The sequence below is a fragment of the Scyliorhinus torazame genome, chromosome 6 (assembly GCF_047496885.1).
Source record: "Scyliorhinus torazame isolate Kashiwa2021f chromosome 6, sScyTor2.1, whole genome shotgun sequence".
In the NCBI taxonomy this organism is placed as follows: Eukaryota; Metazoa; Chordata; class Chondrichthyes; order Carcharhiniformes; family Scyliorhinidae; genus Scyliorhinus; species Scyliorhinus torazame.
Window position 1 is genome coordinate 258,814,665 of NC_092712.1, and position 26,317 is coordinate 258,840,981.

A 26,317-nucleotide genomic window follows, 5' to 3' on the forward strand; every position below is an offset into this window, starting at 1 on the left:
GGGAATAACTCACCTGCAATTTGCCCTCCAAGTTGCACTCCATTCAGACTTGGGACTGTATTGACGGCCCTTCACAGTCATTGTTCTGGAGCTCACTAGTTTAATACCACTGCGGCTGCACCTTCATGAAGATTATAGTGGTTCAAGAAGCTGACTCGCTACCACCTTTGAGGGCAATTGGGGATGGGCAATAAATGCTGACCCTGCCAGTGAAATCTACCTCCCAATATTCCTGTTGCTCCTCAGTTGATCTGTTGGGAGCTTTGAGAAAGGGCAGTGTTGCTTCCTTATGGGATGGGGAAACGAGTGTAATGTCTTGCAAGTCCAATATCAACGGAGGCTAGAATTCAAACTGGACTCCATGGAAAGTGCACCAGAAACATTATTGCAACAAAGAAAACTTTTTCTTTGTCTCTAGCAACATTTTGGTAATTAATTATTGTTATTTATTGATTTGTCTAGATCTTTATTTCCCACTGATAACATGGCCGATGTTGCCAAAAGACTGCAATTTCTCAAGAATTCAGCTTTCCAGCTGAAGGAAACATGTCCAGCGGAGGCGCGCTACCTCTTGTAAGTAATGTACAACTGGATCATTTCAACCAACAGCTTTCACTACTGCTGTTACCATATTACTGATCAATTGAATTTAAAAATGCAATGTGGAGATTATGTCCTGCCAAACTGAGACTTTTTTGATTGATCCAACTGAAATGAAATGTAATGAAAATAGCTTATTGTCACAAGTAGGCTTCAAATGAAGTTACTGTGAAAAGCCCCTAGTCGCCACATTCTGGCGCCTGTTCGGGGAGGCTGGTACGGCAACTTTGGGAGTGACCAGATAATCTGACTGGTTATGCCTGTCTATTCATAATACCTGTTTTTAAATGGCTAAAAATATTAAACAAGTACCGTATAATATAAATTAAAACTGATTTGTGATGGCACTCTGTGATTTTGACATTTATTTCCCTCTTCAATCCTTTTATCTGTATTATCAGGATTTTCTCTCTTTTTTAAATTTATAGTACCCAATTCATTTTTTCCAATAAAGGGGCAATTTAGTGTGGCCAATCCACCTACCTTGCACATCTTTGGATTCTGGGGGCGAAACCCACGCAAACACTGGGAGAATGTGCAAACTCCACACGGACAGTGACCCAAAGTCGGGATTGAACCTGACCTCGGCGCCGTGAGGCAGCAGTGCTGACACACTGTGCCGCTGTGCTGCCCACCATTGTTAGGATTTTCAATAGTTACTTGCATTTGAGTGAGGGAGCTTGTGGCAAAAAGGAAACATGTAAGCAATCTCCATGTATGTGTAATCGCCATTTTAAACTAAAGGGTAAATTTGTTTTAAACCGAATCTTGACCACATTCGTACAAGGGAATAGTGAAAATCCAATTTTGCGCATTTTGGTGGAATGTCTCCAGAATTTGGCCATGAGTATGTTAATGATCCCCACCATGACCTATCTTGATACATTTAGCAGTAGTCTCTTTCAATATACTATTTCCCATATGGAGATGTGGAGGCTGTGTACAGATAATTTCTTTAAGTTGACCTGGAGAGAACGGTTACGAAGTGCACCCATCTCCAGCTCCTCAGAAACCGCGTTAGGGTACTGGAGCTGCAGATGGATGAACTTCGGATCATTCGGGAGGCAGAGGTGGTCATAGATAGAAGCTTCAGGGATGTAGTTACTCCGAAGAATAAAGATAGATGGGTAACGGTGAGAGGGGCTGGAAGGAAGCAGTCAGTACAGGGATCCCCTGTGGTCGTTCCCCTTAATAACAAGTATACTGCTTTGGATACTGTTGGGGGGGGGGGACTTACCAGGGGTAAGCCATGGGGTACAGGTCTCTGGCACAGAGTCTGTCCCTGTTGCTCAGAAGGGAAGGGGGGAGAGGAGTAGAGCATTAGTCATTGGAGACTCCATAGTTAGGGGGATAGATAGGAGATTCTGATGGAACGAGAGAGACTCGCGGTTGGTGTGTTGCCTCCCAGGTGCCAGGGTGCGTGATGTCTCGGATCGTGTTTTCGGGATCCTTAAGGGGGATGTACGTAAGGGGGATGTAAGGCAGGAATTCAGGGAGCTAGTGTGGAAACTTAGATCTAGGACAAACAGAGTTATTATCTCTGGGTTGTTACCCGTGCCACTTGATTGCGAAACGAGGAATCGGGAGAGAGAGGAGTTCAACACGTGGCTACAGGGATGGTGCAGGAGGGAGGGTTTCAGATTTCTGGATAATTGGGGCTCATTCTGGGGTCGGTGGGACCTCTACAAATGGGATGGTCTACACCTGGACCAGGGGGGTACCAATATCCTGGGGGGGAAATTTGCTAATGCTCTTCGGGAGAGTTTAAACTAGTTCAGCAGGGGCTTGGGAACCTGAATTGTAGCTCCAGTATACAGGAGGTTGAGAGTAGTGAGGTCATGAGTAAGGTTTCAAAGTTGCAGGAGTGTACCGACAGGCAGGAAGGTGGTTTAAAGTGTGTCTTCTTCAATGACAGGAGCATCCGGAATAAGGTGGGCGAACTTGCGGCATGGATTGGTACCTGGGACTTCGATGTTGTGGTCATTTCGGAGACATGGATAGAGCAGGGACAGGAATGGTTGTTGCAGGTGCCGGGGTTTAGATATTTCAGTAAGCTCAGGGGAGGTGGTAAAAGAGGGGAAGGGTTGGCATTGTTAGTCAAGGACAATATTACGGTGGCAGAAAGGACGTTTGATGAGGACTCGTCTACTGAGGTAGTATGGGCTGAGGTTAGAAACAGGAAAGGAGAGGTAACCCTGTTAGGGGTTTTCTATAGGCATCCGAAAAGTTCCAGAGATGTAGAGGAAAGGATTGCAAAGATGATTCTGGATAGGAGCGAAAGCAACAGGGTAGTTGTTATGGGGGACTTTAACTTCCCAAATATTGACTGGAAATGCTATAGTTTGAGTAAATGGGTCCTTTTTTGTCCAATGTGTGCAGGAGTGTTTACTGACACAGTATGTAGATAGGCCAACGAGAGGTGAGGCCATATTGGATTTGGTACTGGGTAATGAACCAGGATAGGTGTTAGATTTGGAGGTAGGTGAACACTTTGGTGATAGTGACCACAATTCGATTACGTTTACTTTAGTGATGGAAAGGGATAGGTATATACCGCAGGGCAAGAGTTGTATCTGGGGGAAAGGGAATTATGATGTGATGAGGCAAGACTTAGGATGCATCGGATGGAGAGGAAAACTGCAGGGGATGGGCATAATGGAAATGTGGCACTTGTTCAAGGAACAGCTACTGCATATCCTTGATAAGTATGTACCTGTCAGGCAGGGAGGAAGTGGTCGAGCAAGGAAACCGTGGTTTAATAAAGCAGTTGAAACACTTGTCAAGAGGAAGAAGGAGGCTTATGTAAAGATGAGACATGAAGGTTCAGTTAGGGCGCTCGAGAGTTACAAGTTAGCTAGGAAGGACCTAAAGAGAGAGCTAAGAAGAGCCAGGAGGGGACATGAGAAGTCTTTGGCAGGTAGGATCAAGAATAACCCGAAAGCTTTCTATAGATATGTCAGGAATAAACAAATGACTAGGGTAAGAGTAGGGCCAGTCAAGGACAGTAGTGGGAAGTTGTGCTTGGAGTCCGAGGAGATAGGAGAGGAGCTAAATGAATATTTTTCGTCAGTATTCACACAGGACAAAGACAATGTTGTCGAGGAGAATACTGAGATTCAGGCTACTAAACTAGAAGGGCTTGAGGTTCATAAGGAGGAGGTGTTAGCAATTCTGGAAAGTGTGAAAATAGATAAGTCCCCTGGGCCGGATGGGATTTATCCTAGGATTCTCTGGGAAGCTAGGGAAGAGATTGCTGAGCCTTATGCTTCGATCTTTAAGTCATCTTTGTCTACAGGAATAGTGCCAGAAGACTGGAGGATAGCAAATGTTGTCCCCTTGTTCAAGAAGGGGAGTAGAGACAACCCCGGTAACTATAGACCAGTGAGCCTTACTTCTGTTGTGGGCAAAATCTTGGAAAGGTTTATAAGAGATAGGATGTATAATCATCTGGAAAGGAATAATTTGATTAGAGATAGTCAACACGGTTTTGTGAAGGGTAGGTCGTGCCTCTCAAATCTTATTGAGTTCTTTGAGAAGGTGACCAAACAGGTGGATGAGGGTAAAGCAATTGATAAGGTTCCCCACAGTAGGCTACTGCATGGGATTCAGGGTGATTTCGCAGTTTGGATCAGAAATTGGCCAGCTGGAAGAAGACGAAGGGTGGTGGTTGATGGGAAATGTTCAGACTGGAGTCCAGTTACTAGTGGTGTACCACAAGGATCTGTTTTGGGGCCACTGCTGTTTGTCATATTTATAAATGACCTGAAGGAGGGCGTAGAAGGATGGGTGAGTAAATTTGCAGATGACACTAAAGTCGTTGGAGTTGTGGACAGTGCAGAAGGATGTTACAAGTTACAGAGGGTCATAGATAAGCTGCAGCGCTGGGCTGAGTGGTGGCAAATGGAGTTTAATGCAGAAAAGTGTGAGGTGATTCATTTTGGAAGGAATAACAGGAAGACAGAGTACTGGGCTAATGGGAAGATTCTTGGCAGTGTGGATGAGCAGAGAGATCTCGGTGTCCATGTACATAAATCCCTGAAAGTTGCCACCAAGGTTGAGAGGGTTGTTAAGAAGGCGTACGGTGTGTTAGCTTTTATTGGTAGAGGGATTGAGTTTCGAGCCATGATGTCATGTTGCAGCTGTACAAAGCTCTGGTGCGGCCGCATTTGGAGTATTGCGTGCAATTCTGGTCGGCGCATTATAGGCAGGATGTGGAAGCATTGGAAAGGGTGCAGAGGAGATTTACCAGAATGTTGCCTGGTATGGAGGGAAGATCGTATGAGGAAAGGCTGAGGGACTTGAGGCTGTTTTCGTTAGCGAGAAGAAGGTTAAGAGGTGACTTAATTGAGGCATACAAGATGATCAGAGGATTGGATAGGGTGGACAGTGAGAGCCTTCTTCCTCGGATGGTGATGTCTAGCACGAGGGGACATAGCTTTAAGTTGAGGCGAGATAGATATAAGACAGATGTCAGAGGTAGGTTCTTTACTCAGAGAGTAGTAAGGGCGTGGAATGCCCTGCCTGCAACAGTAGTGGACTCACCAACACTAAGGGCATTCAAATGGTCATTGGATAGACATATGGACAATAAGAGAATAGTGTAGATGGACTTTAGAGTGGTTTCACAGGTCGGCGCAGCATTGAGGGCCGAAGGGCCTGTACTGCGCTGCAATGTTCTATGCACTGAGGGTTCTGGGTCTGAGTGAACCCTCAAAGATCATTTCTCTTTGTTTAAATTTGCTTTGCGATATTGGGCATCGTAGAAATTGAAATGCTCAAAGCTGCTTGGGGGAATCGAAACATGTGCTGATCCACTTCTGTTTTGTGGTTCTTCACATACTCATCCACTGGGCCTCAGCTTTCCCCGTTGGCAGCAAGTTAAACTCCTTTCGGAGGCTCCGGCGCTCCTTCAGCAGCCCCTCTTCGGGGATTCCGCGTATCTCCTATCCACCCTCAGTATCTCCCCCACCAATCTCTCCCTCTCTAGCCTCTCCCTCTTCTCCCTGTGAGCCCTGATTGAAATTAGCTCCCCCCTGACCACTGCCTTCAGCACCTCCCAGACCACACTCACCGACACCTCCCCATTATCATTGGCCTCCACATACCTTTGGATGCACCCCTGAACCCTCCTGCAAACTTTCTCGTTATCAGATTACCTGCCTCTAGATCCAGGATCTGGCTCAACATCAGCTTCATGAACCCTGCATCGTCCCAGTTTGGGGCATACACATTCACCAGCACCACCCGGGTTTCACGTGATCAGCCGGATTTGGGGACTACCCAACCTCCTCTCTCTCTGTCTCTGTCTCTGTCTCTGTCTCTGTCTCTGTCTCTCTCTTCTCTCTCTCTCTCTCTCTCTCTCTCCCTCTCTCTCTCTCTCTCTCTCTCTCTCTCTCTCTCTTCCCCCCCCCCCGCCAACTAGCCATCTCCTTTTTTAGGCCAGCCACGTGCCCATGCCTCCCGCGCTCTCCAGGCGGAGGCTCCCTGCCCCGACTCTCCCTCTGGCCTTCAACTCCCCCTCAGTCAGCACAGCAGCAACCCAGTTATCACCCCTCCACCGGCCAAGCAAACTGCTTAACCCCCCTGCTCCCCCCATTGCACTCCCGTAAGTCAGCTTACTCCTGCTGACCCCGGCCGCGCCTGCCTCTGTCTTCGATCCCCCTATTGGATTCCCTCTCGAAGTCTCCAGCCCTCCCCCCACAAAAGTGGGGTGGCCAAAGGCCACCCCTCTATCCCCCCCCTATAAACCGATGTGGACACCAAGCCAGTACCGCCCCCCCCCCCCCCCCCCCCCCCCGGCCTCGGGGCACCCCCTCCCTCTCCCCTCCCCCCTTTTTCGTGGGAAAAAGCCCACGCTCCCTGCCTGTGCCGACCCCGCTCCCTGTGGCGCAGCTCCTTCCACCTGCAGCCTCACCCCAATCCCCTAAGGCCCAGGGCCACAGGCCCACACAACCCCAAGAAAATGTGGGGGACAACCCCCCCCCAAATAAGCCCACATATAGAAAAAACCACTCCCCAGCATTCCCCATAACATGCTACAAACCATTAATTTGAGTCCAACTTCTCATTTTTGATAAAGGTCCACGCCTCATCCACCGTATCGAAATAGTGGTGACGGTCCTGGTACGTGACCCATAGCCGCGCCGGCTGTAACAGCCCGAACTTCACCCCCTTTCCGTGGAGAACCGCCTTGGCCCGGTTGAACCCTGCGCGCTTCTTGGCCAGCTCTGCACTCCAGTCCTGATAGATGCGGATTTTGGCATTCGCCCACCTACTGCTCCGCTCCTTCTTCGCCCATCACAGGACACACTCCCTGTCGGTGAAGCGGTGGAACCTCACCACCACAGCCCTCGGCGGCTCATTCGCCTCGGCCTCCTCGCCAGGACCCTGTGTGCCCCATCCAGCTCCAGGGGCTTCGGGAAGGCTCCCGCGCCCATCAGCGTACTCCGCATCGTAGCCACATACGCCCCAGCATCCGACCCCTCCACGCCCTCAGGGAGACCCAGAATCCGCTGGTTCTTCCTCCTCGACCTATTCTCCAGGTCCTCGAACTTCTGCCATTTTTTTATGCAGCGCTTCATGCGCTTCCACTTTGACAGCCAGGCCCAGGATCTCATCCTCGTTATCAGAGGCCTTCTGCTGCACCTCCTTTATCGCCGTCCTCTGCATCTTCTGGGTCTCCACCAGCCTTTCAATTGACGCCTTCAGAGGGGCCAACATCTCTGCCTTCAATTCCGCAAAGCAGCTTCTCAAAAACTCCTGCTGCTTCCGAGACCACTGAGCCCACGCTGCCTGGTCCCCGCCCGCCACCATCTTGCTTTTTCACGCCCGTTCTCCTCTCTTCTCTAGTGCCACTTTTTTGACCGCTCCGCTCCTGGTCCACTCCATACATGTTGATTCCCAAATTTCTTTCTCTGTCAGTCTGGCCTCAATAAAAGTTGAGATGGATTTGCACGTAAAAAGAAGTTATTTATTTAGCTTGCAAGCTTAATTCATCTTACAGAAACATAAGAGACATCCAGTCTCTTACACTCCAGAAAGCGACTGAACAAAGAGACAAAAGGATCTCTGCAAAATCAATTCAAATGGTATCAAGTTTCACATACTCGACGCCCATAGGTCAGCCTATGTCCCTCCTGACCTATTTGATCTATTCTGATTGGCTCACTTCCAATCCCTTTCTCTGGCCCCTATCAATGCAGCATCACTCTCATAGACACACCTCTTCCTGTTTTTTCCATGCGGTCTCAAATCCCTTTGTCCCTAACTGCCAGAATCAAAGTGGCTTATTTCTACATTACATTAACTAGTATCTCTAAAGTAACTATTTTATATCACATTCGTCATTCCCTCCTTTTATCATTCCATGATAACCGAACTATCCAATCCATAGCTACGGTTCCTCATCTAAAAAGATCCGTCGCTGCATTTCCAATTCCTGTCTTCATCTGCCTCACCCTCATGGATTTTAACAGTTAAATTTTTTTTTTGGGTGATTGGGGCGGTGATCTGATCCAGTGCACCCCGCATTCTACCCATCACACATTTAAGGATGGCCAGGCCCACAAAGATGCAGCCGATAGCTACTACTAGATACATGGCCATATTTATCAACCAGTCCTTCCATCCTCCAAATCCCCAGTTACCCCAAGAGCCAGGATCCTGCATCCCGTCCAAGTGATCCCGTATGCGATCCATAAATTTAGTGATGTTAGTGGTCAAGTCCTGAACTCCCATGATACACTTGCCCTGTACTATGGCGCATACCCCACCCTCACGGGCCAGAAGATAGTCAAGAGCATACCGGTTCTGCATTGCAAACAACCGTAGCTGAGACAACTCCTTAGTTATTGCCCCGAGGGCTCCCAAGGTTTCATTTCCCAAGATGGTAAGGCCGCAAATAAAATAATTCCGATCACTGACAGCCAAGGAACCCCCCACACCTCCCAGTGTCGATACGCTCAGAATGCCCCACCTGGCTGAGTGGCCCCGGTTGGGTGCAAGAACCTGAGGTTTTTTCCAGTTCTCGCAAAATTCAGCAGAGACTGCCCGGCGTGCTAACTGATTATGCAGGTTCCACGCCGAAGGGCAGGGGACTGTGGTAGGGACTAGAGTCCCTATAGCAATTCGGCGGGGAAATGGGGGTGACAAAACGTTGGTCGCTGTACCATTAAATAAAAAGTAGTATCCTTGTTCCGTGTGGAGACTAGCATCACAATCAGCATATCGGTTGCGTAAGGACCTCCCAGTAGCCAGTTTATCCAACTTTGAAATGCCCATTCGGGCCGCCCAGCAATGCGGAAAGCCCTAGTCCCAACAGTGATATGAGAGACATTCGCCCAGCCACAGAGGAGCTGGAGGCCGGCGTTCAATGGAACGCAAGTGGTGTTGTAACAAACGCATTGGCCAGACGCCTGGGTGATATGGCACCTCCTGTCCGTACAGGTGGGAACCAGACATGTTATATTTGTGTCCACCTCTACCAGCAAACAGCCATATCCTTCACTGCTGAAGCAATTCTCGTACGACCGGGAATCCCTATTGGGAGTGAAGTGGCTAGGTATGTACGCCCTCCACCGTCGCAGCCTATCGTACTGTGAATGGGAATTATCCCGAGAAAGGGGAAGGCAAATAGCCGATGGTGCTGAACCCGGATCGTAAGGAAGAGTGACCTGATCGGGCAGTGGTTCGGAATGCTGACAATGAACCACCGTTTGGGGAGTGCCCCAAAGCGGTGAAACAGAAAATAACCTAGACACCGCTGCGGGGTTTGGGTAGCAGACAACCCGTCCCTGGCCATACAGACGGTGGTAAATCTGGTAGAAGAGATTCATACTACCCGGGTTTTCCTCAGTTTGGCCTTTAATTAACTTAAGTGTATCTCCCGGTAACCTACGTTCTAGCTGTACTTCCCTTCTCATACGCCCCGTCCTCTCTCTAGTCCCTTTCTCTTTCTCATAGCCTCTTCCTACACTCTTCTGACAGCCTGATTTTACCTTTATTGTACCACTCTTAACACATTCAAAATCAAATTTACATGTATTCCAAAAACAAGGCAATGTCCATATAATGTTCCCTTCCCATCGCCGGGACCGGTGCAACTGCTTCATGACTCCTGCATTCTCCTTAACTTTGATGACCTTCCATGAGTCGATACCATGTCCTCGTATATGGGGGCAGCGAAGAACATCACCTTTGCATAGGTGATGTATCCTTGTAGATTGGTTGGGGCTACACAGATACATAATATTCCCCTTTTCCATGTCCATCGCCAATAACACGCCAAGTGAAGTGAGGCCAAATATCAGACAGACGATGCGTAGCCACTCCATCATGCTCCACACCTGTAAAATAGCACTGGAGAGGGAGGCAGGTTAGTATCCGACCTTTTACAGTAGTGGAGATGGACTCAATTTGCAGTGATGTAGGTGGACCCAAGCACTTCGCCCCTCCACTTTAACTGCTGTGGGGGTGGTAAGGAGAACTTGGAAGGGCCCGTCCCATCGCGGCTCCGACCCCTTCCTAGTCCAATTTTTGACCATGACATAACTACCGGGCTGGACTGAAAGTGAGCTAGGTACTGGGGGCAATGGCTGGTGAGCCGCGCGGACTTGGCCATGGAGTTCCTTGAGCACTTGCGTAAGGGCTAGAACATAGGTGGTCATTTCTTCAGTCATCTGATGAAACTGAACCCGTCTGGGAACCTGCAGGCTCCAAGGATTTCTAAGAGGCCTGCCATAAAGAATCTCGGCGGGAGAGAGCCGGGCTGGTCCCGCAGGTGTAACCCGCAGCTGGAAGAGGGCAACGGGGAGCAACTTAAGCCATGTCAGTCCCGTGTCTGCTCTTAATTTAGCCAATTTAGTTTTGAGGGTCTGATTGTGTCTCTCAACCAACCCGGCCGCCTGCGGTCTGTAAGCACAGTGTAACTGCTGGCGTATGCCCAACTGGGAGCAAAACTCCTTGTTAATTTGTCCAATAAAATGAGGCCCATTATCAGAACTTAACTGAGCTGGTATACCGTACCGGGGAATGATTTCCCTCATCAAGACTTTAACCACAGTAGCAGCTTTATTATCGATAGTCGGATACGCCTCGACCCATCTGCTGAACACATCCACAATGACCAAAACATATTTGTAACATTGACACCTTTCCAACTCAATGTAATCCATTTGGAGCGTCTCAAAGGGACCACTGGGCAATGGGGTTTGCCCCTTCCCACAAGGGATACCTTTTCCGGTGTTATATTGCTGACAAATCAAACACCGATTACTGATACTTTGGGCCAACCCCTGCATTTTAGGGTGCCACCAAGTGTCCAGCAACAAATCACTAGTCCCTCGAGCCCCACAATGAGTTGCAAAGTGTACACATTCAATGACCCATAAAGCCAGCACACCAGACATACAAGTCTGATGTGCAGGCGTGGTCCATAAAGAGGAAACAGAATCATATGTACAACCTAACCGTTTCCACATTTGTTTATCACTCTCAGGAGCGTCCTCCTGTAACCTTATGACGTCTTGGATGGTTGGCATTGACTTGTCAGAAGCAGACATATTTATAGTAGATCGTTTAGTCTGACTTAACATTTTAGGCACCATCACTTGCTGAATTTGTGCGGCTGTTCGCGCTGCACGATCTGCTCGTTCATTACCAACATCAACTGGGGTTGTACCATTCGTGTGGGCAGCGCATTTAATAACGGAAATCTGCGCTGGCAGAAGGAGGGCCTGCAGTAGGTCATTAACTAAACCCCGGTTGGATATTTCTGTGCCTGCCGAGGTAAGGAATCCCCTATTCTTCCAGAGTTGTCCGAAGTCATGAACTACCCCGAAAGCATATCGGGAGTCAGTGTAGATATTTACCCGGCGATCTCCCCCAAGTATACATGCACGGGTGAGGGCAAAACGTTCGGCTTGTTGTGCTGAGTAAGGGGTCTGGAAAGCTGCCGCTTCTAAAATCAGACCATCCTGATCTACGATTGTGTAACCGGCCAGTCTCCGGCCAGTGGGGCTTACTAATGCACTGCCATCAACATACATAATCATGTCAGGTTGTTCTAACGGAATATCACTCAGATCGTCCCTTATTGTTGTAGTTTCCCGAATCAAGGCTAAACAGTCGTGACCAGGCGCATCCTCATGGACAGGGGGACCGCTAAGAAAACAGGCTGGATTGATAGTGGTACAATATTTAAATGTCAGACGTGGATTGTTCAAAAGGTATATCTCATACCTATTCTGACGAGCTGCGGTAAGATGCTGAGTCTGCAGTTGCCCCAATAGTGCGATTACCGAGTGGGAGCTATACACCGTAATATCCTGTTGGAGAGTGATGTTGGCAGCAGCCTGCAAACTATTGTATATCGCTGCCAAGATCTGGGTGCAAACAGGGTGGCCCAACGCCACTGGGTCGAGTTTGGAAGAGTAATATGCTACAGGCCGGTGCTTGTCCCCATGTTGCTGGGTGAGTACCGCTGTTGAACATCCTTCCAGAACAGTACAGTATATCTGGAATGGTCGGTCGTATAGGGGCCTACCAAGGGCCGGTGCTTGTAGCAAGGCCTGCTTCAGGCAACGGAAGGCCTCGAGTGCCTCGGTGGTGAGAATAAAGTTTCCCTCTTTACTCGTGTAAGGCGTCAGCAGCTTTGTATAGACAGCGATATTTGGTATCCACTGCCGACAATAATTCACCATACCCAGCCAATGACAAACCTCCTTGGCTATTGTAGGGACGGGGAATTGGCATATTGGTTCAATCCTACTGGGTTCGAGACTTCTTTCTGTGGCTGTAAGTAAAACTCCTAAGAACTTAACTTTTCTCTGAGCCACCAAGACCTTTGCTTGTGAAACAACATTAACCAACGAGGATAGGTGGTTCAATAATTGGATCACATCATCCCTATTACTGGGCTCGTCAGGACTTGCCACCAATATGTCATCTACATACTGCACTAGAGTGGAACCATGCTCCAATGTCAAGGCCTGGAGTTGGGTCTGCAGACATCTGGAGAAGAGTGTAGGTGAATTGACGAACCCCTGTGGCAGTCGGGTCCAGGTATACTGCTGTCCATTGTAAGTGAAGGCAAACAAATATTGACTTTCAGTCGCAAGTGGGAGGGCAAAGAAGGCGTGCTGAAGGTCAATTACGGCGAAGACCCGGGCTTGAGCTGGAATTTGAGCCAGTATGTGGGCAGGGTTAGGGACGAGAGCATGTAACGGCTGTGCGATGGCATTAATTGAACGTAAATCCTGTACTAATCGGTACTGGTCCGGTTTGGCTGGTTTAGGCACAGCAAGTATTGGGGTATTACATTCTGATTGGCAAGGGACCAAAATACCCTGTTTCAACAGTTCTTGAATTAATTTATCTATTGATGGAGCAGCTTGAGATTTCAGGGGGTATTGCCGAATGGAAGGTAGCTTTACATGATCCTTAATCATTACCTTGATAGGTGTAACATTTGTCTTTCCCACTTGTGATGGGTATTCCGCCCAGACCTGTGGATTGACATATTCCAACACATCATGTCCCCTGTGATGCTGCAGTCGAGTGTTAATCGTTTCAGGGACCTCAAAATATTTTATGGTAGTGCCGTCCGGCATGACTTGAAGTGCGTAGTCTGTTGGATCTGAATGATCCACTGCCCTCCTGACCATTCGCCCCATATCCCTGGCATGGTACTGGTCATGGACCTGACGTGTAATATGAGGGCTTACCGAAGCTGACTGTGGCCATAAATGTGGTGATATTGTAACAAAATCGGCTGTACCTTCTTTTCCCGTGACTGTGGCTGTAACCTTGACTGGCCATTCGGTCTCAAGTAATGGCCGGTATTTGTCCTCCAACTCCCTGTTTCATCCAGTTCTGTCATAGGCCAGGGTAACGTGATGCAGTGACTGTTCAACGTCTAACGTCCACCACTGGGGGGTGATAGAAATATAGCACTGTTGTCTCATCCTCCATGATGTAACCGTTACCCCCTCATCTCCGCATTCTAGCTGTAGCTGGAAGATACACAGTAAATCTCGGGCCAACAAGTTACAGTCCAATCCAGTAGTCACTACAAACTGATGCTCTGCAGACGTATTCTCGTAAGTGACTGTCACAGGTTCAGAAATAGGATACTCACACACCTGTCCTTGGAACCCTGACAATTGCTGCGTGTGGTCGGATATTGGTAATTTAAGTGTTGATTGCACAGAAGACATAGCTGCCCCTGTGTCGATTACAAATGAGTGATGTTGATCTCCTATCTGCAGAGAGATAATAGGTTCCCTGTCGGATTGGAGAGTCCTTATGGCTAAATTAGCTAGTCAATCCTGTGTTGGGAAACGGTTTTCCTGGGAGAAGTCAGTGTATCTCATCTGTCCTCCCCTTGGTGGGTACCCTCTCCTTTGGGTCGAATAATCTCCTTCTACTGTCTGTCTTTTAAAGGGGCATTCCTGTTGCCAGTGATCTACACGGCCGCAATTAAGACATGCATTGCTCCCTCTATTTCTGCCCCGTCCTCGTCTTCCAGTAGACCAATGGCCCCTCAGAGGGGGCTGCGGTTGTAGAGCTGTTGATTCGTTCGGTGGGCCATAAAAATGGGGTGAGGGTCCCTTTGGGTGGGTTTGGTATCCTCCTCTTCGCTGATCCACCCACCCAAAGTCACTATATTGGGGCTCCTGCTGGTAAACTACCATTTCTGCCGCTTGTTGGGGTCGCAGATCATCCTTTTTCATTACATACTCAGTCTTAACCTTTGTAACTGAGCCTCCTTCTTGGCCTACACCCTCCTTCCAGTAAAATCTGACTGCCCTTGCCATCTGGGAAGGCTTGTTCTCTGTCCAATTCATGTTATTACATTTCACAGCAGTAACCACAGAAGGTGGTAGGCAATGCATTAACATAGCACAGTATTGAGGGGAATTCTGACCATTTTGATACAGCAAATCGCCTGACTGCCCCCGGTAGATTTCATTAAAACGCTCCAGAAATTCCTCTGGATCTTCAGTCTTCTTAGGTTTTAGGTCTAAGATAACAGAAAGATTTATGGGCCTTTGAAATGTGCTATTCAACGCATTCAAGATCTGTGTCCTTCTATCGTCGTCTAACGCATAGGCCTGCTGGAGTGCGGCATGACTAGCATAATTCAGGTGGTTAAGATAATTGCGGTACTCTGCTGGGGTTAAAATCTGCTGGACTAGGGCCCAGAGGTCCCTTGAATCAGCTTGATAAATTGAGATGGTAGTTCTCAATGAATCCACGAAGGCAGCAGGAGATTTTTTTCTATCTGGGATTGTAGCCATAATAGCCATCATCTCACTGGGTGTCCATGGGAAGTAAACGTCTATCGTGGGGTTCGCTGCCGCAGTCCCTGGGTCGGGGTTTCGCATCTTCCTAATCGGTAACTGTCTCCGAATGTCACCAGGGGGCACTCTAGCTATTTCCCCTGTTTGTTCCAAGACTTCAACGTCTCTCCCTGTCACTAGGGGGAGTTCTTTCTCTTCAAACGAAGTTGTTTCAGCTTTCTTTGTTCCCAAATCTTGTGATTTCTCCTTAGTTTGGGGAGACTTAGGTGATATGCTTAATTGTTTCTGGTGAGCGTCAAGCCCCTCTCTCGCTGTCCGAGATCTTGTCCTAGAGCTAACTGGGCTTGTGGGACAGAGTTCCTTTTGCTCTTTCGGTTGTGAAGTTGGTAAATCAGGACCCACACTATCACCCAAAAGGGCTTGAGTTTCTGGCATATTTGAAATCTGGGGAGCAATGGCTGGGTATATATTATTGTACTCTGGTGGTTCTGGAATGAGCGCAGACCATACTATGGGTGCAGACGGAACTTTTACTGACTTTTCCAAATTATTGAATTTTTCTTCTTCTGTCAATTCAAGGCCAGCCATTGAACTACGTAGTTCGTCTCTTGTGTGACCCGGGTCCTTCCTGTCTCTATTTGCTCTTTTTTTAAATGCACATTCCTTTTTCAAGATCTGTAATGTTTTTAGGTTACCCTGTTCACTAATTGAAATCCCCATTTTAAGGGTGTTATCCTGCCAGCTGGACAACATAAACTTATCTTTTTCCTCTTGACAATATTGCCTCCATAATCCAATTAATTCTTTAGTTTTCATACCTTGATTTTTTTCTCCATATTTGTCCCTGGATTTTCTTAACCATTTCTAGGTCTTTGGTTCCCCCTAGTGGCCATTCATCTCCCATTTTAGTTCTTAACTGTGCTGACAATTTTCTAAAATCCTTCGCTTTGTCCGGATACTTATCACATAATATTTGCAGTGGCATGCCTGGATCATTTGTGCTATCCAAGGAATTTCCCATAATCTCAACTCGTCCTTGGAACTGCGTTTTTTCGCCACTACAGTCCAAAGAGAAAATTTTAGCTTTATCAACTATATTTTTAACACACAGACATATAGAGGTGAACCATTTTCAATTTCAAATGTTACATCTACCTCTCATAACGTAACCCAACCGAATTAACTCACAAATAAAGTTGAACCATTTATATTTTAAATGTTACATCAACAATACAGCCTACCCCAGCCGAATTAACTCACAAATAAAGTTGAACCATTTATATTTTAAATGTTACATCAACAATACAGCCTACCCCAGCCGAATTAACTCACAAATAAAGTTGAACCATTTATATTTTAAATGTTACATCAACAATACAGCCTACCCCAGCCGAATTAACTCTATGAAATCCCATCAATTAAAATGCTAATCCCCAGACTGACCTGTGATTTCGTCGAGGCGGTCTTTCTGTGCCAACCGCGAGTGACCAGACTAATCAGACGATAAGAAGAGGGGAACAATCAATGCGCGGTCGTTTTCCAGTTCTACATTGAGGGCCCTTTGTTCCCCATCCTCCTGTTCATAATCAGTCTAATTCTGATTTCGCAGTTGGATCAGGATCGCCCTGAGAAATCCCGGTTTTCGGCACCAAATGTTGATTCCCAAATTTCTTTCTCTGTCAGTCTGGCCTCAATAAAAGTTGAGATGGATTTGCACGTAAAAAGAAGTTATTTATTTAGCTTGCAAGCTTAATTCATCTTACAGAAACATAAGAGACATCCAGTCTCTTACACTCCAGAAAGCGACTGAACAAAGAGACAAAAGGATCTCTGCAAAATCAATTCAAATGGTATCAAGTTTCACATACTCGACGCCCATAGGTCAGCCTATGTCCCTCCTGACCTATTTGATCTATTCTAATTGGCTCACTTCCAATCCCTTTCTCTGGCCCCTATCAATGCAGCATCACTCTCATAGACACACCTCTTCCTGTTTTTTCCAAGCGGTCTCAAATCCCTTTGTCCCTAACTGCCAGAATCAAAGTGGCTTATTTCTACATTACATTAACTAGTATCTCTAAAGTAACTATTTTATATCACATTCATCATACAGTGCTGGGGGAACCTCACTGCTTCCTTCCCACACCGGGAACCGTCGTCCAAGTGCCGCTGGAGCTCCTTAAAAGGGCCCAAAAGTCCGTTCTCAGCAGGAGCTGCCGACCGTGCGTCCTACCCAGGCATAGCCGCAACCGGCTGCGATCTAACTACTGTTGTGTATAATTTCAGCATAACCTTCATGCTCTTGTACTCAAAATATATTCTGCAATGCTAGCATTATTTTTCCCTTGTGTCGTTGTCTTTGAGTTCTGAGTGGGCCTATATGGGCAGACGTTTCAAAGAATGTGTCGGTATTGCAAAACGTCAGCAGGGGTATGTCATTGTTTGCCGAGGGACGAGGTACCTGGGTGGCATGTGTTGTCACCTTTCTAAACCACAGTGTGTGTTTAACCCATATACGGTGGACAAACGATCACACAAGTTGTTCAGTATAATAATAGTTTATTAATAAACACAAAAGTTAAATACTAACTTTTTAACTCATGCACACGTTCATGCACATTGGACTGTAAACTAATACCCTTAAAACGACCTTAACTTAACTTCCTGGTGACTGGCAAGTACAGAGCAGATATGGCCTTATCTGGATCTGGTCGTCTGGCAGTGCTGGAGTTCTTGTAGCTGGTCGTCAGTGTCCTCTGTTCTGGTCCCTCTGTGGATGGCGTGGTTGGTCTTCTCTTGGCTGGTGATGGATTCACCGTTGTTGTTGGCTGCCGAAGCTGTTGTCTGGAAGGCGGCTGTCAAGAGAGCAAGTGGTGGGCTACACACCACCCTCTATCCCTCTAGCTTTCGGGCCCTTTTGGGCGGTCCCAGATGAGGTCCAATGGATTGATTGGGTCTCGGATCACCCTGATCGATCCTGACCAATTAGGGACGGACACCATGACAGCGGGGCGGGTCACATTTGGCCATGGCCGTTAGTGTCCGAAGCACGTGGGCCTTCCCAAATAAGAAAAGCAGGTGCTGCTGAGTCTGCCACTTATTGTCAGTTTCTACCTGGAGCCCATTGTCCCGTGAAGATCTTATAATGGCCTTTCTCCTGTGTTAGTTTCTGCATAACTCTCTGAGCTGCAGCTTTTGTACATTAAAAAAAAAAAAAAATTAGAGTAGCCAATTATTTTTCTTTTCCAATTAAGGGGCAATTTAGCATGGCCAATCCACCTAACCTGCACACCTTTGGGTTGTGGGGGTGAAACCCACGCAGATATGGGGAGAATGTGCGAACTCCACAAGGATAGTGACCCAGGGCCGTGATTCAAACCCGGGTCCTCAGCGCCGCAGTCCCAGTGCTAACCACTGCGCCACATGCCGCCCTCCAGCTTTTGTATATTTGCAGGCTGCAGCCTCTCTGTGCTCAGGCTTGGCCAAATTTCCCATCACTCTTTGCGGGCGGCCACTTTCGATGGCCATACATGGCAGTACGTTCACAAGATTTGCTGGAATGTGCCAATATTTGCAAGTCTCTTCAAGAATATACCAACATATGTTGGGATATCGGGGAATGTATTAATTGCATGAAGCGGATGCCACCAGTTTGAGAATCAAGAGTATTAAAGATAAATATAGTATTTTAAACCAAACTCTCTGCTGTACAAGTATTCATACCCATAGAATCACTACAGTGCAGAAGAAGGCCATTTGGCCCATTGAGTATGCAATGACCCGCTGAAAGAGCACCCTACCTAGGCCCACTCCACCACCCTATCCCCATAACCCCATCTAATCTGCACATCTTTGAACACTAAGGGACAATTTAGCATGGCCAATCCACCTAACTTGCACATCTTTGGACTGTGGGAGGAAACCAGAGCACCCAGAGGAAACCCATTCAAACACTGGAAGAACATACAAACTCCACACGGTCACCCAAGGACGGAATTGAACCTGGGTCCCTGGTGCTGTGAGGCAGCAATGCTAACCACTGTGGCACTATGCTGCCGCTGTTTCCTCCGGGTGCTCCGGTTTCCTTCCACAGTCCAAAGATGTGCAGGTTAGGTGGTTTGGCCATGCTAAATTGCCCCTTAGTCCAACGGTTAGATGGGGTTATGGGGATAGGCCGGGGATGTGGGCCTGGATAGGTTGCTCTTTCGGAGTGTCACTGCAGGCTCGATAGGCCAAATGGCTTCTGCACTGCAATGATTCTATGAACACAAATCCAAAAAATATCAGATATTACAAGGACAGTAACAGCAAAAAGCCCTGGGCGCTTTAACATCTTATGACCATAATCTAAATTCAAACATACAAACACTTTTAAGTATGCCACAGGTAAAGTTTTTAAAAATAAATTTAAAGTATCCAATTATTTTTTCCAATTAAGGGGCAATTTGGTGTGGCCAATCCACCTAACATGCACATCTTTGGGTTGTAGGGGTGAAACCCACGCAGACACTGGGAGAATGTGCAAACTCCACACAGGCAGTGACCCAAGACTGGGATCGAACTCGGGTCCTCAGCGGCGCAGGCAACAGTGCTAACCATTGCATCACCGTGCCACCCCCAAAGTTATATACTAATATAGTACAGATTTAAATAGTTCCACAGATTTAAAACAAATAACCAAACCTATGTTCACTTATAAATAAACACCTTTAATCATAAATTACTTTAACAACAACAGTAATGCCTGTATAAAAGAAAGAGCAAAAAATAAGTTTTTCACTTCTACATACCTTTAAAACATTTGTTAAATACGTTGAATCTAAATCTGCTGTTTAAATGCATGCCCTCAATGGACGTTCCCAAGCTTGCCCCGTCATAAGGCGGCGGGGTTGCACGCCTCTGCACTAGAGCCTGTGCGGATCGGGGTGCAGAAGGCACGAGGCTGCCGCACCAAGAGGAAGGTGAATGCGATATCCGAGCGCAGGTAAGTGCAATATTGTTCCTTCTAGAATCGACGGCCAGTGGTTTCCTACCGCTAACCAGGCAATGGTTCAGGTCACTGACATTTAGTCATTTATCTGTGCATAGATGCTGCCGGACTTGCTGAGTGTTTTCAACATTTCCTATTTGTATAATAAAGTCTGTTGGTTTAAATACATTTTGATTTTTAAGAAGTTTTGTTCTGTTTCAGGTGGATTCATCAGTCTGTAACAGGTCAGTATAAAACATGGTGCTGCTTCATTTTTGGATTAATATGCAAATTTTGAACCAAATTTCATTAACCATGCCTTTTCCTTGCAGGTATGAAAGTTAAACCAGAAGGAGTGTGTAGCCACTGCTTTGAGTGCTTTCTTCCTGGAAACCACAGAGTGCGACTGAAATCCAAAAGGAGGATGACGATGCAGATAAAAAAGCTACTGCAACGTGAAGCAGCCAATTGGAAACTTAATCTCAAACAAGTGCGACAACTGCAGAAATACAGAAACTCTAGGAGCACGTTGGTACGGTTTGAAACAATCCTCTCGATGTGTAAGAAAAGCTCCTATAACGTTTACTCTGATTTATCTCTCCTTTTTCATTGCATCTCTGAGCTTCAACAGCCGAGAGCAAATTGTGGTTTCCAGGTCATATAGAGCTGTCAGACACTGAATTAACACATTCTTATATATACTAGAAAGCCATGTGCAATTTACAAACATTGCAGAATTCAATGATTGCAACTGTGTATAAGTGGGTCCAAAGAGTGATTTTCTTTTTAGAGCAGCAGAATCTATTTGCGAGACACTGCAGGTCACTGTGCTGCACTGCAGAGCTTCGACAACATGGTACTCTCAGATCTTTCTGGAGTTTATATTTAAACCTTGGCTTCTTTTCTGAAATGCTAACCAACTCTATTAAATCCCTCACCCCTGCCCATTTTTCATTACATCAAGAATGCCAAAAACTGTGTTCATATAGCACCTTTATCATAATAAATATCTTCAGGCACTTCATGGCACCATTGGGAAACAAAATAATACAGAACCACATATGGCAATATTGGGGCTGATTACCTAAAAAGATAGACTATATAGAGTGTCTTAAAGGAGGATGACTGGGTTCATGAAGAAAATTCCAGAGTTTAGCCTGTTGAAGGCATGACCACCAATGGCAGAACATTTAAAATCAGCGGTGCTAAAGACAGGTTGCTAGAGGTGTACAGAAATATTAGTGGGTTGTGGGATTGAAGGAGATAACGGGGTTAGGAGGGGAGAGGCCATGGAGGAGTTTGAAAACAAGAATGAAAATTTTTTAATTGAGGCATTGTTTTGCTGGGAGGCAGTGTAGGTCAGCAAGTATGGGGGTGATAGTTGATCAGGAATCGATGCAAGTTAGGACATGGGCAGCAGAGCTTAGGATGACCTCAAGTTTACAGTGAGCAGAACATGGGAGGCAAGCTTGGAGCGATTTGATAAAGGTAAGCCTAGAAATAACAAAAGCATGATTGAGGGGTTCATCAGTAAGTAAGTAGGGGAGGGTGGAATTGAGCACTGTAAAGGAAGTGTAAATAGGTGTTCTTCTTGATGATGTGTACATGTGCTTGGAAACTCATCTCGAGGTCAGATCTCTAACAAGATCAAGATCTCTTGTGGAGCTCATGGATTTTGACCTCACCACGATAAGCACCCACAATTCAGCGTTCCATTATGCTTCTCTCTTGCTCATCAAGCCTCTCCATATTGGGGTGTTAATTATAATTTTAGTAGCAGCATCTTGAGTCCTAATTTTGTTCTTGGGTCTTCTGACACAGTTTCAGATGCTGCCTGTTAATCCCTAATCTGAACATTGACATCATTGCTTGTCAATATTTAGAGATAAGTATATAATTAACACACAGATGTACATTAACAAGTTAGTGGTGAATGTCAAAAAGAAAATCAATGCTCAGGTTATGGGTGGTGTGGTAGCACTGCTGCCTCACAGCGCCAGGGACCCAAGTTCAATTCCGGCCTTGGATGATGGTCAGTGTGGAGTTTGCGCATTTAATGATAATCACAAGTAGGCTTACATTATCACTGCAATGAAGTTACTGTGAAAATCCCCATGTCACCACACTCCGGCGCCTGTTTGGGTACACTGAGGGAGATTTCAGAATGTCCAATTCACCCAACAAGCATGTCTTTCGGGACATGAGAGGAAACCAGTGCACCTGGAGGAAGCCCACGCAGACACGGGGAGAATGTGCAGACTCTGCACGAACAGTGACCCAAGCCTAGAATCAAACCCGAGTCCCTGGCGCTGTGAAGCAACAGTGCTAACCTCTGGGCAACCATGCCACCCGTTGCCCCTTAATGTCCGAGAGTTAGGTAGGATTATGGGGTTGTGGGCCTGGGTGGGGTGCTCTTTTGGAGGGTCGGTGCAGACTCGATGGGTCGAATGGCCTCCTGCACTCTAGGGATTCTATAACTTCTATTGTATGAGTTAGCATTCTCTTTTCCTCCCCCTTTTGTCTTCTGAATCATGAGGACTCTGATTTTTACTGGGGTGAGTGTCAGCAGGCTTATGTGATTTAAAAAAAATTATTTCACGGGTTATGTGCATTGCTGGCTAGGCCAGCATTTATTGGCCATCCCTAATTGACTAAGACATTTGAGTCTGAGTTGGTCCTCACTTGACACTCAAGAATACTTTTAACTTTCCAGGAGAGGCCACTGGCTCACGATCACGTGTGAGAACCCTATTTGTTTTCCTCCTCCCTAGCCTAGGCACACTAAGGTTAATGTGCTAGTTATGGTGGTCAAGGGTTGGAGCATAGGGGATGCTTGATAAATGGTTGGAGTCACCACAATCCAGAAGATACCATGCAGGCCGTGCATACGTTGTCTTGTCTATGATGTGGTGCAAAGCCACTTAAATTTTTAAAGGTACGATGTACTAAAGAGACGAGGCCATGTATAATGAAAGAAAATTAGAGGGAACATTGGTGGGAGTCCTAGTGAATTCCCCTACGAGTGCTTGAAAAGCTGCAGATCTTATTTAAAATTTTGCTCTGAAGATCCCTCAAATGTAAGGATTGTATTTTTAATTTTATAGAGAGCCCTTCAGTTTGGGCTTTCCATCAACAAGCAGAATTTTGAATTAGTTGACCAATGACAGTATATCGATTATACCTATAGCGCTGTTACTTTATTCTCAGCCAGAATTGAAAATCCTAACAATTGTGATCATCATAGAATCATAGAAAATCTACGATTGAGAAGGAGGCCAATCGCGACCGTGCTGGTCTTTTTACAATATTGATGATTGGAGAGCTACGAACAATCAATAATTGCTCTGAGACTTTTTTATTCTCACTCATAATCATAAATTTAGTTGTGGTTTTCATGCCTTTTACAATCCTTAGAAGCATTTACTGCAGATCAGGGTGTCATTGCGGTCAGTTCCCATGCCACCGACAAGCCCTGGCAATCCAACTGTAACTCAATCCTATTGTACTTATATATTTCATATTTACTGCACTGTCCAGGTTGAGTTTTGAGGTTTGGAAAGAACTGTTCTTACCACCGTTACCACATAAACCAGAACATCACGATCTGTTGCAGTCAGTACCTTGAAACATTTGCAAATTATTGAACAAAAAGCTGGGCGAAGCCTTTATGAAGGAATATTCCAAGATGAAGTCAAAGGTATCTTGAGCGGGATTCTCCGACCCCCCCCGCCGGGTCAGAGAATCGCCGGGGGCTTGCGTGAATCGCGCCGCGCCGGTTGGCGGGCCCCCCCTGGCGATTCTCCGGCCCGGATGGGCCGAAGTCCCGCTGCTGGAATGCCTGTCCCGCCGGTGTGGATTAAACCACCTCTCTTACCGGCGGGACAAGGTGGCGTGAGCGGGCTCCGGGGTCCTGAGGGGGGGTGCGGGGCGATCTGGCCCCGGGGGGTGCCCCCACGGTGGTCTGGCCCGCGATGGGGGACCACCGATCTACGGGCGGTCCTGTGCCGTGGGGGCACTCTTTTCCTTCCGCCTTCGCCATGGTCTCCACCATGGCGGAGGCGAAAGAGGCCCCCTCCACTGCGCATGCGCGGGGATGCCGTGAGCGGCCGCTAACGCTCCCACGCATGCGCCGCCCGGCAATGTCATTTCCGCGCCAGCTGGCGGGGCACCAAAGGCCTTTCCCGCCAGCTGGCGGGGCGGAAATCAGTCCGGCGCGGGCCTAGCCCCTCAAGGTTAGGGCTCGGCCGCTCAAGATGCGGAGGATTCCGCACCTTTGGGGCGGCGCGATGCCGGTCTGATTTGCGCCGGTCGGCGGACATCGCGCCAATTACGGAGAATTTTGCCCATGAAACTTTTCAGTGCTTTGTGGAGGAGATTCCACACATCCCACTCCATATCATTTGGAGTACTGTGTACGGTTCTGGTCGCCTCATTTTAGGAAGGATGTGGAAGCTTTGGAAAAGGTGCAAAGGAGATTTACCAGGATGTTGCCTGGAATGGAGAGTAGGTCTTACGAGGAAAGGTTGAGGGCTAGGCCTTTTCTCATTAGAACGGAGAAGGATGAGGGGTGACTTGATAGAGGTTTATAAGATGATCAGGGGAATAGATAGAGTAGCCAGTCAGAGACTTTTTCCCCAGGTGGAATAAACCATTACAAGGGGACATAAATTTAAGGTGAATGGTTGAAAATATAGGGGGGATGTCAGAGGTAGGTTCTTTATCCAGAGAGTAGTGGGGGCATGGAATGCACTGCCTGTGGAAGTAGTTGTGTCGGAAACATTAGGGACCTTCAAGCAGCTATTGGATAGGTACATGGATTCCGGTAGAATGATGGGGTGTAGATTAATTTGTTCTTAATCTAGGACAAAAGTTCGGCACAACATCGTGGGTCGAAGGGCCTGTTCTGTGCTGTATTTTTCTATGTTCTATATCAGTTCCAAAATGTCGCATAGTATGGCTAACCTTCCATTTGATGAACACTTTCAAGATGGGAAAATGTGATGGTTAATTACTTGGCCTCAGATTTTGTCAAATCCTCTACCTCTTTCAAATCAGTGGGCAGCTGTGGTTTGTGTGTGGCACGATAGAAATGCCAGATTACATTCTGCCTCTGCAGTTGTTGACCTTCACACTCTGAAAAGCCCCTCATCCATTTGTTCAAATTGATTTTTTTATCCACAAAATTATTGTTGTTTATTTGGAGTTCCTAATTTTCTTTTCTACTCCCATGCTCTATAAGTCACAGGAAAGCACTTTAACCCAGGACAATATTGGGGTCAGGTGATCTGCCTTTTGAAGAGCCTGCTGCCACACACTGTTGAGGCTTACTCACAAATAATGGTCACATGGGTCAGATACCACGAGCAGCTATAACTAAGGCGTGAACAGTTGGTTGAAAAGAGAAATTGGCAGGTTTTTTCCCCGCACATTTAGGATTTTGAAAAGTTAGGGCTCAAAATGAGATGTAACGAAAAGAAGGAAATAATTTGGATCTGTACAGCACTTTACCACACCCATAGGGTGTCCCAAAGCACTTTGCAAACCATTGGTAATTTTGAACAGCAGTCACTGTTATAGGCAAATTAGCTGTCAATTTATCCTCTCACAGACAATGAGTTAATATGTAAATAAATAACTAGATAATCTGTTTATTGTGGTGAAAGTTGAGGAAGAATGTTGCTCCTCTTTTGAATATTTCCCTGGGAAAGCTTACATCCATCTGAGCAAAAAGACTGAAACTTTATTTAATGTGTCACCTGAAAGGTGGCATTTCCAATACTGCAGCAGTTCTTCAGTAATAAATTGAAAAACTTTCTAAATTACGTTCAAGTTTGTGGTGGTACTTGAATCTACAACCTCTGACTGCAAGGCAACAACTGACCCTAGTTCACAAAATGGAAATATTTGGCCTTCATTGCTGCCCCTAACCTTTTTCTTTTGCGATCTGTTTTTTCCCCCCTGTAAATTTGCATCCTGCTCTTATCAGTTTTCTCTTTTCTGCTCTCCTGAAGATATTTTACAGTTTCATGAAGGCAAAAGAGCATCTAATCCAAGCCCAATTTGTGCTTCCCTGCTGTATCATTTCATGTTGAAAGATTAGGAACAGTAGAGGGCAAAAAGATTTAGAAGTCCGTGTACATAGATCACTAAAATGTAGCATTCTGGCACACTAAACAGGCATGTTAACGTTGTAGCCACCTGAGTTGGCCACTTCCCGACTTAAAATGGAGAACCGCAAAGGCTGAAGGGAAATTCAGCCAACACAGGCAAAGACTAGCAAATACAGAAATCATGTGTATTGAAACCTGTAAGGAACCAGACAGCACCGAAACCAGCAGCCATCTGCATAGTAATGAGCGATTCCAAGGCACAATCGCAACAGTTAAGGTGAATAAAGCCAAGCCAGACTCCTCGGCGCCAGCAGGAGCCAAGACAAAGGGAGGCCAAC

At 46.7% G+C, this 26,317-nt stretch overlaps 1 protein-coding gene across 8 annotated transcripts in view; it reads left to right on the forward strand.

Annotated features, from left to right (window-relative positions):
- c6h18orf21 (chromosome 6 C18orf21 homolog) overlaps positions 1-26,317 on the forward strand; it is a 92,009-nt gene that overhangs the window by 20,375 nt on the left and 45,317 nt on the right. For all 8 annotated transcript variants that reach the window (XM_072509597.1, XM_072509600.1, XM_072509595.1 and 5 more), the window contains 3 exons: positions 463-573; positions 20,092-20,114; positions 20,202-20,401. In XM_072509597.1, the coding sequence (XP_072365698.1) occupies positions 463-573; positions 20,092-20,114; positions 20,202-20,401 (334 nt within the window). The remainder of the gene's footprint in view (positions 1-462; positions 574-20,091; positions 20,115-20,201; positions 20,402-26,317) is intronic.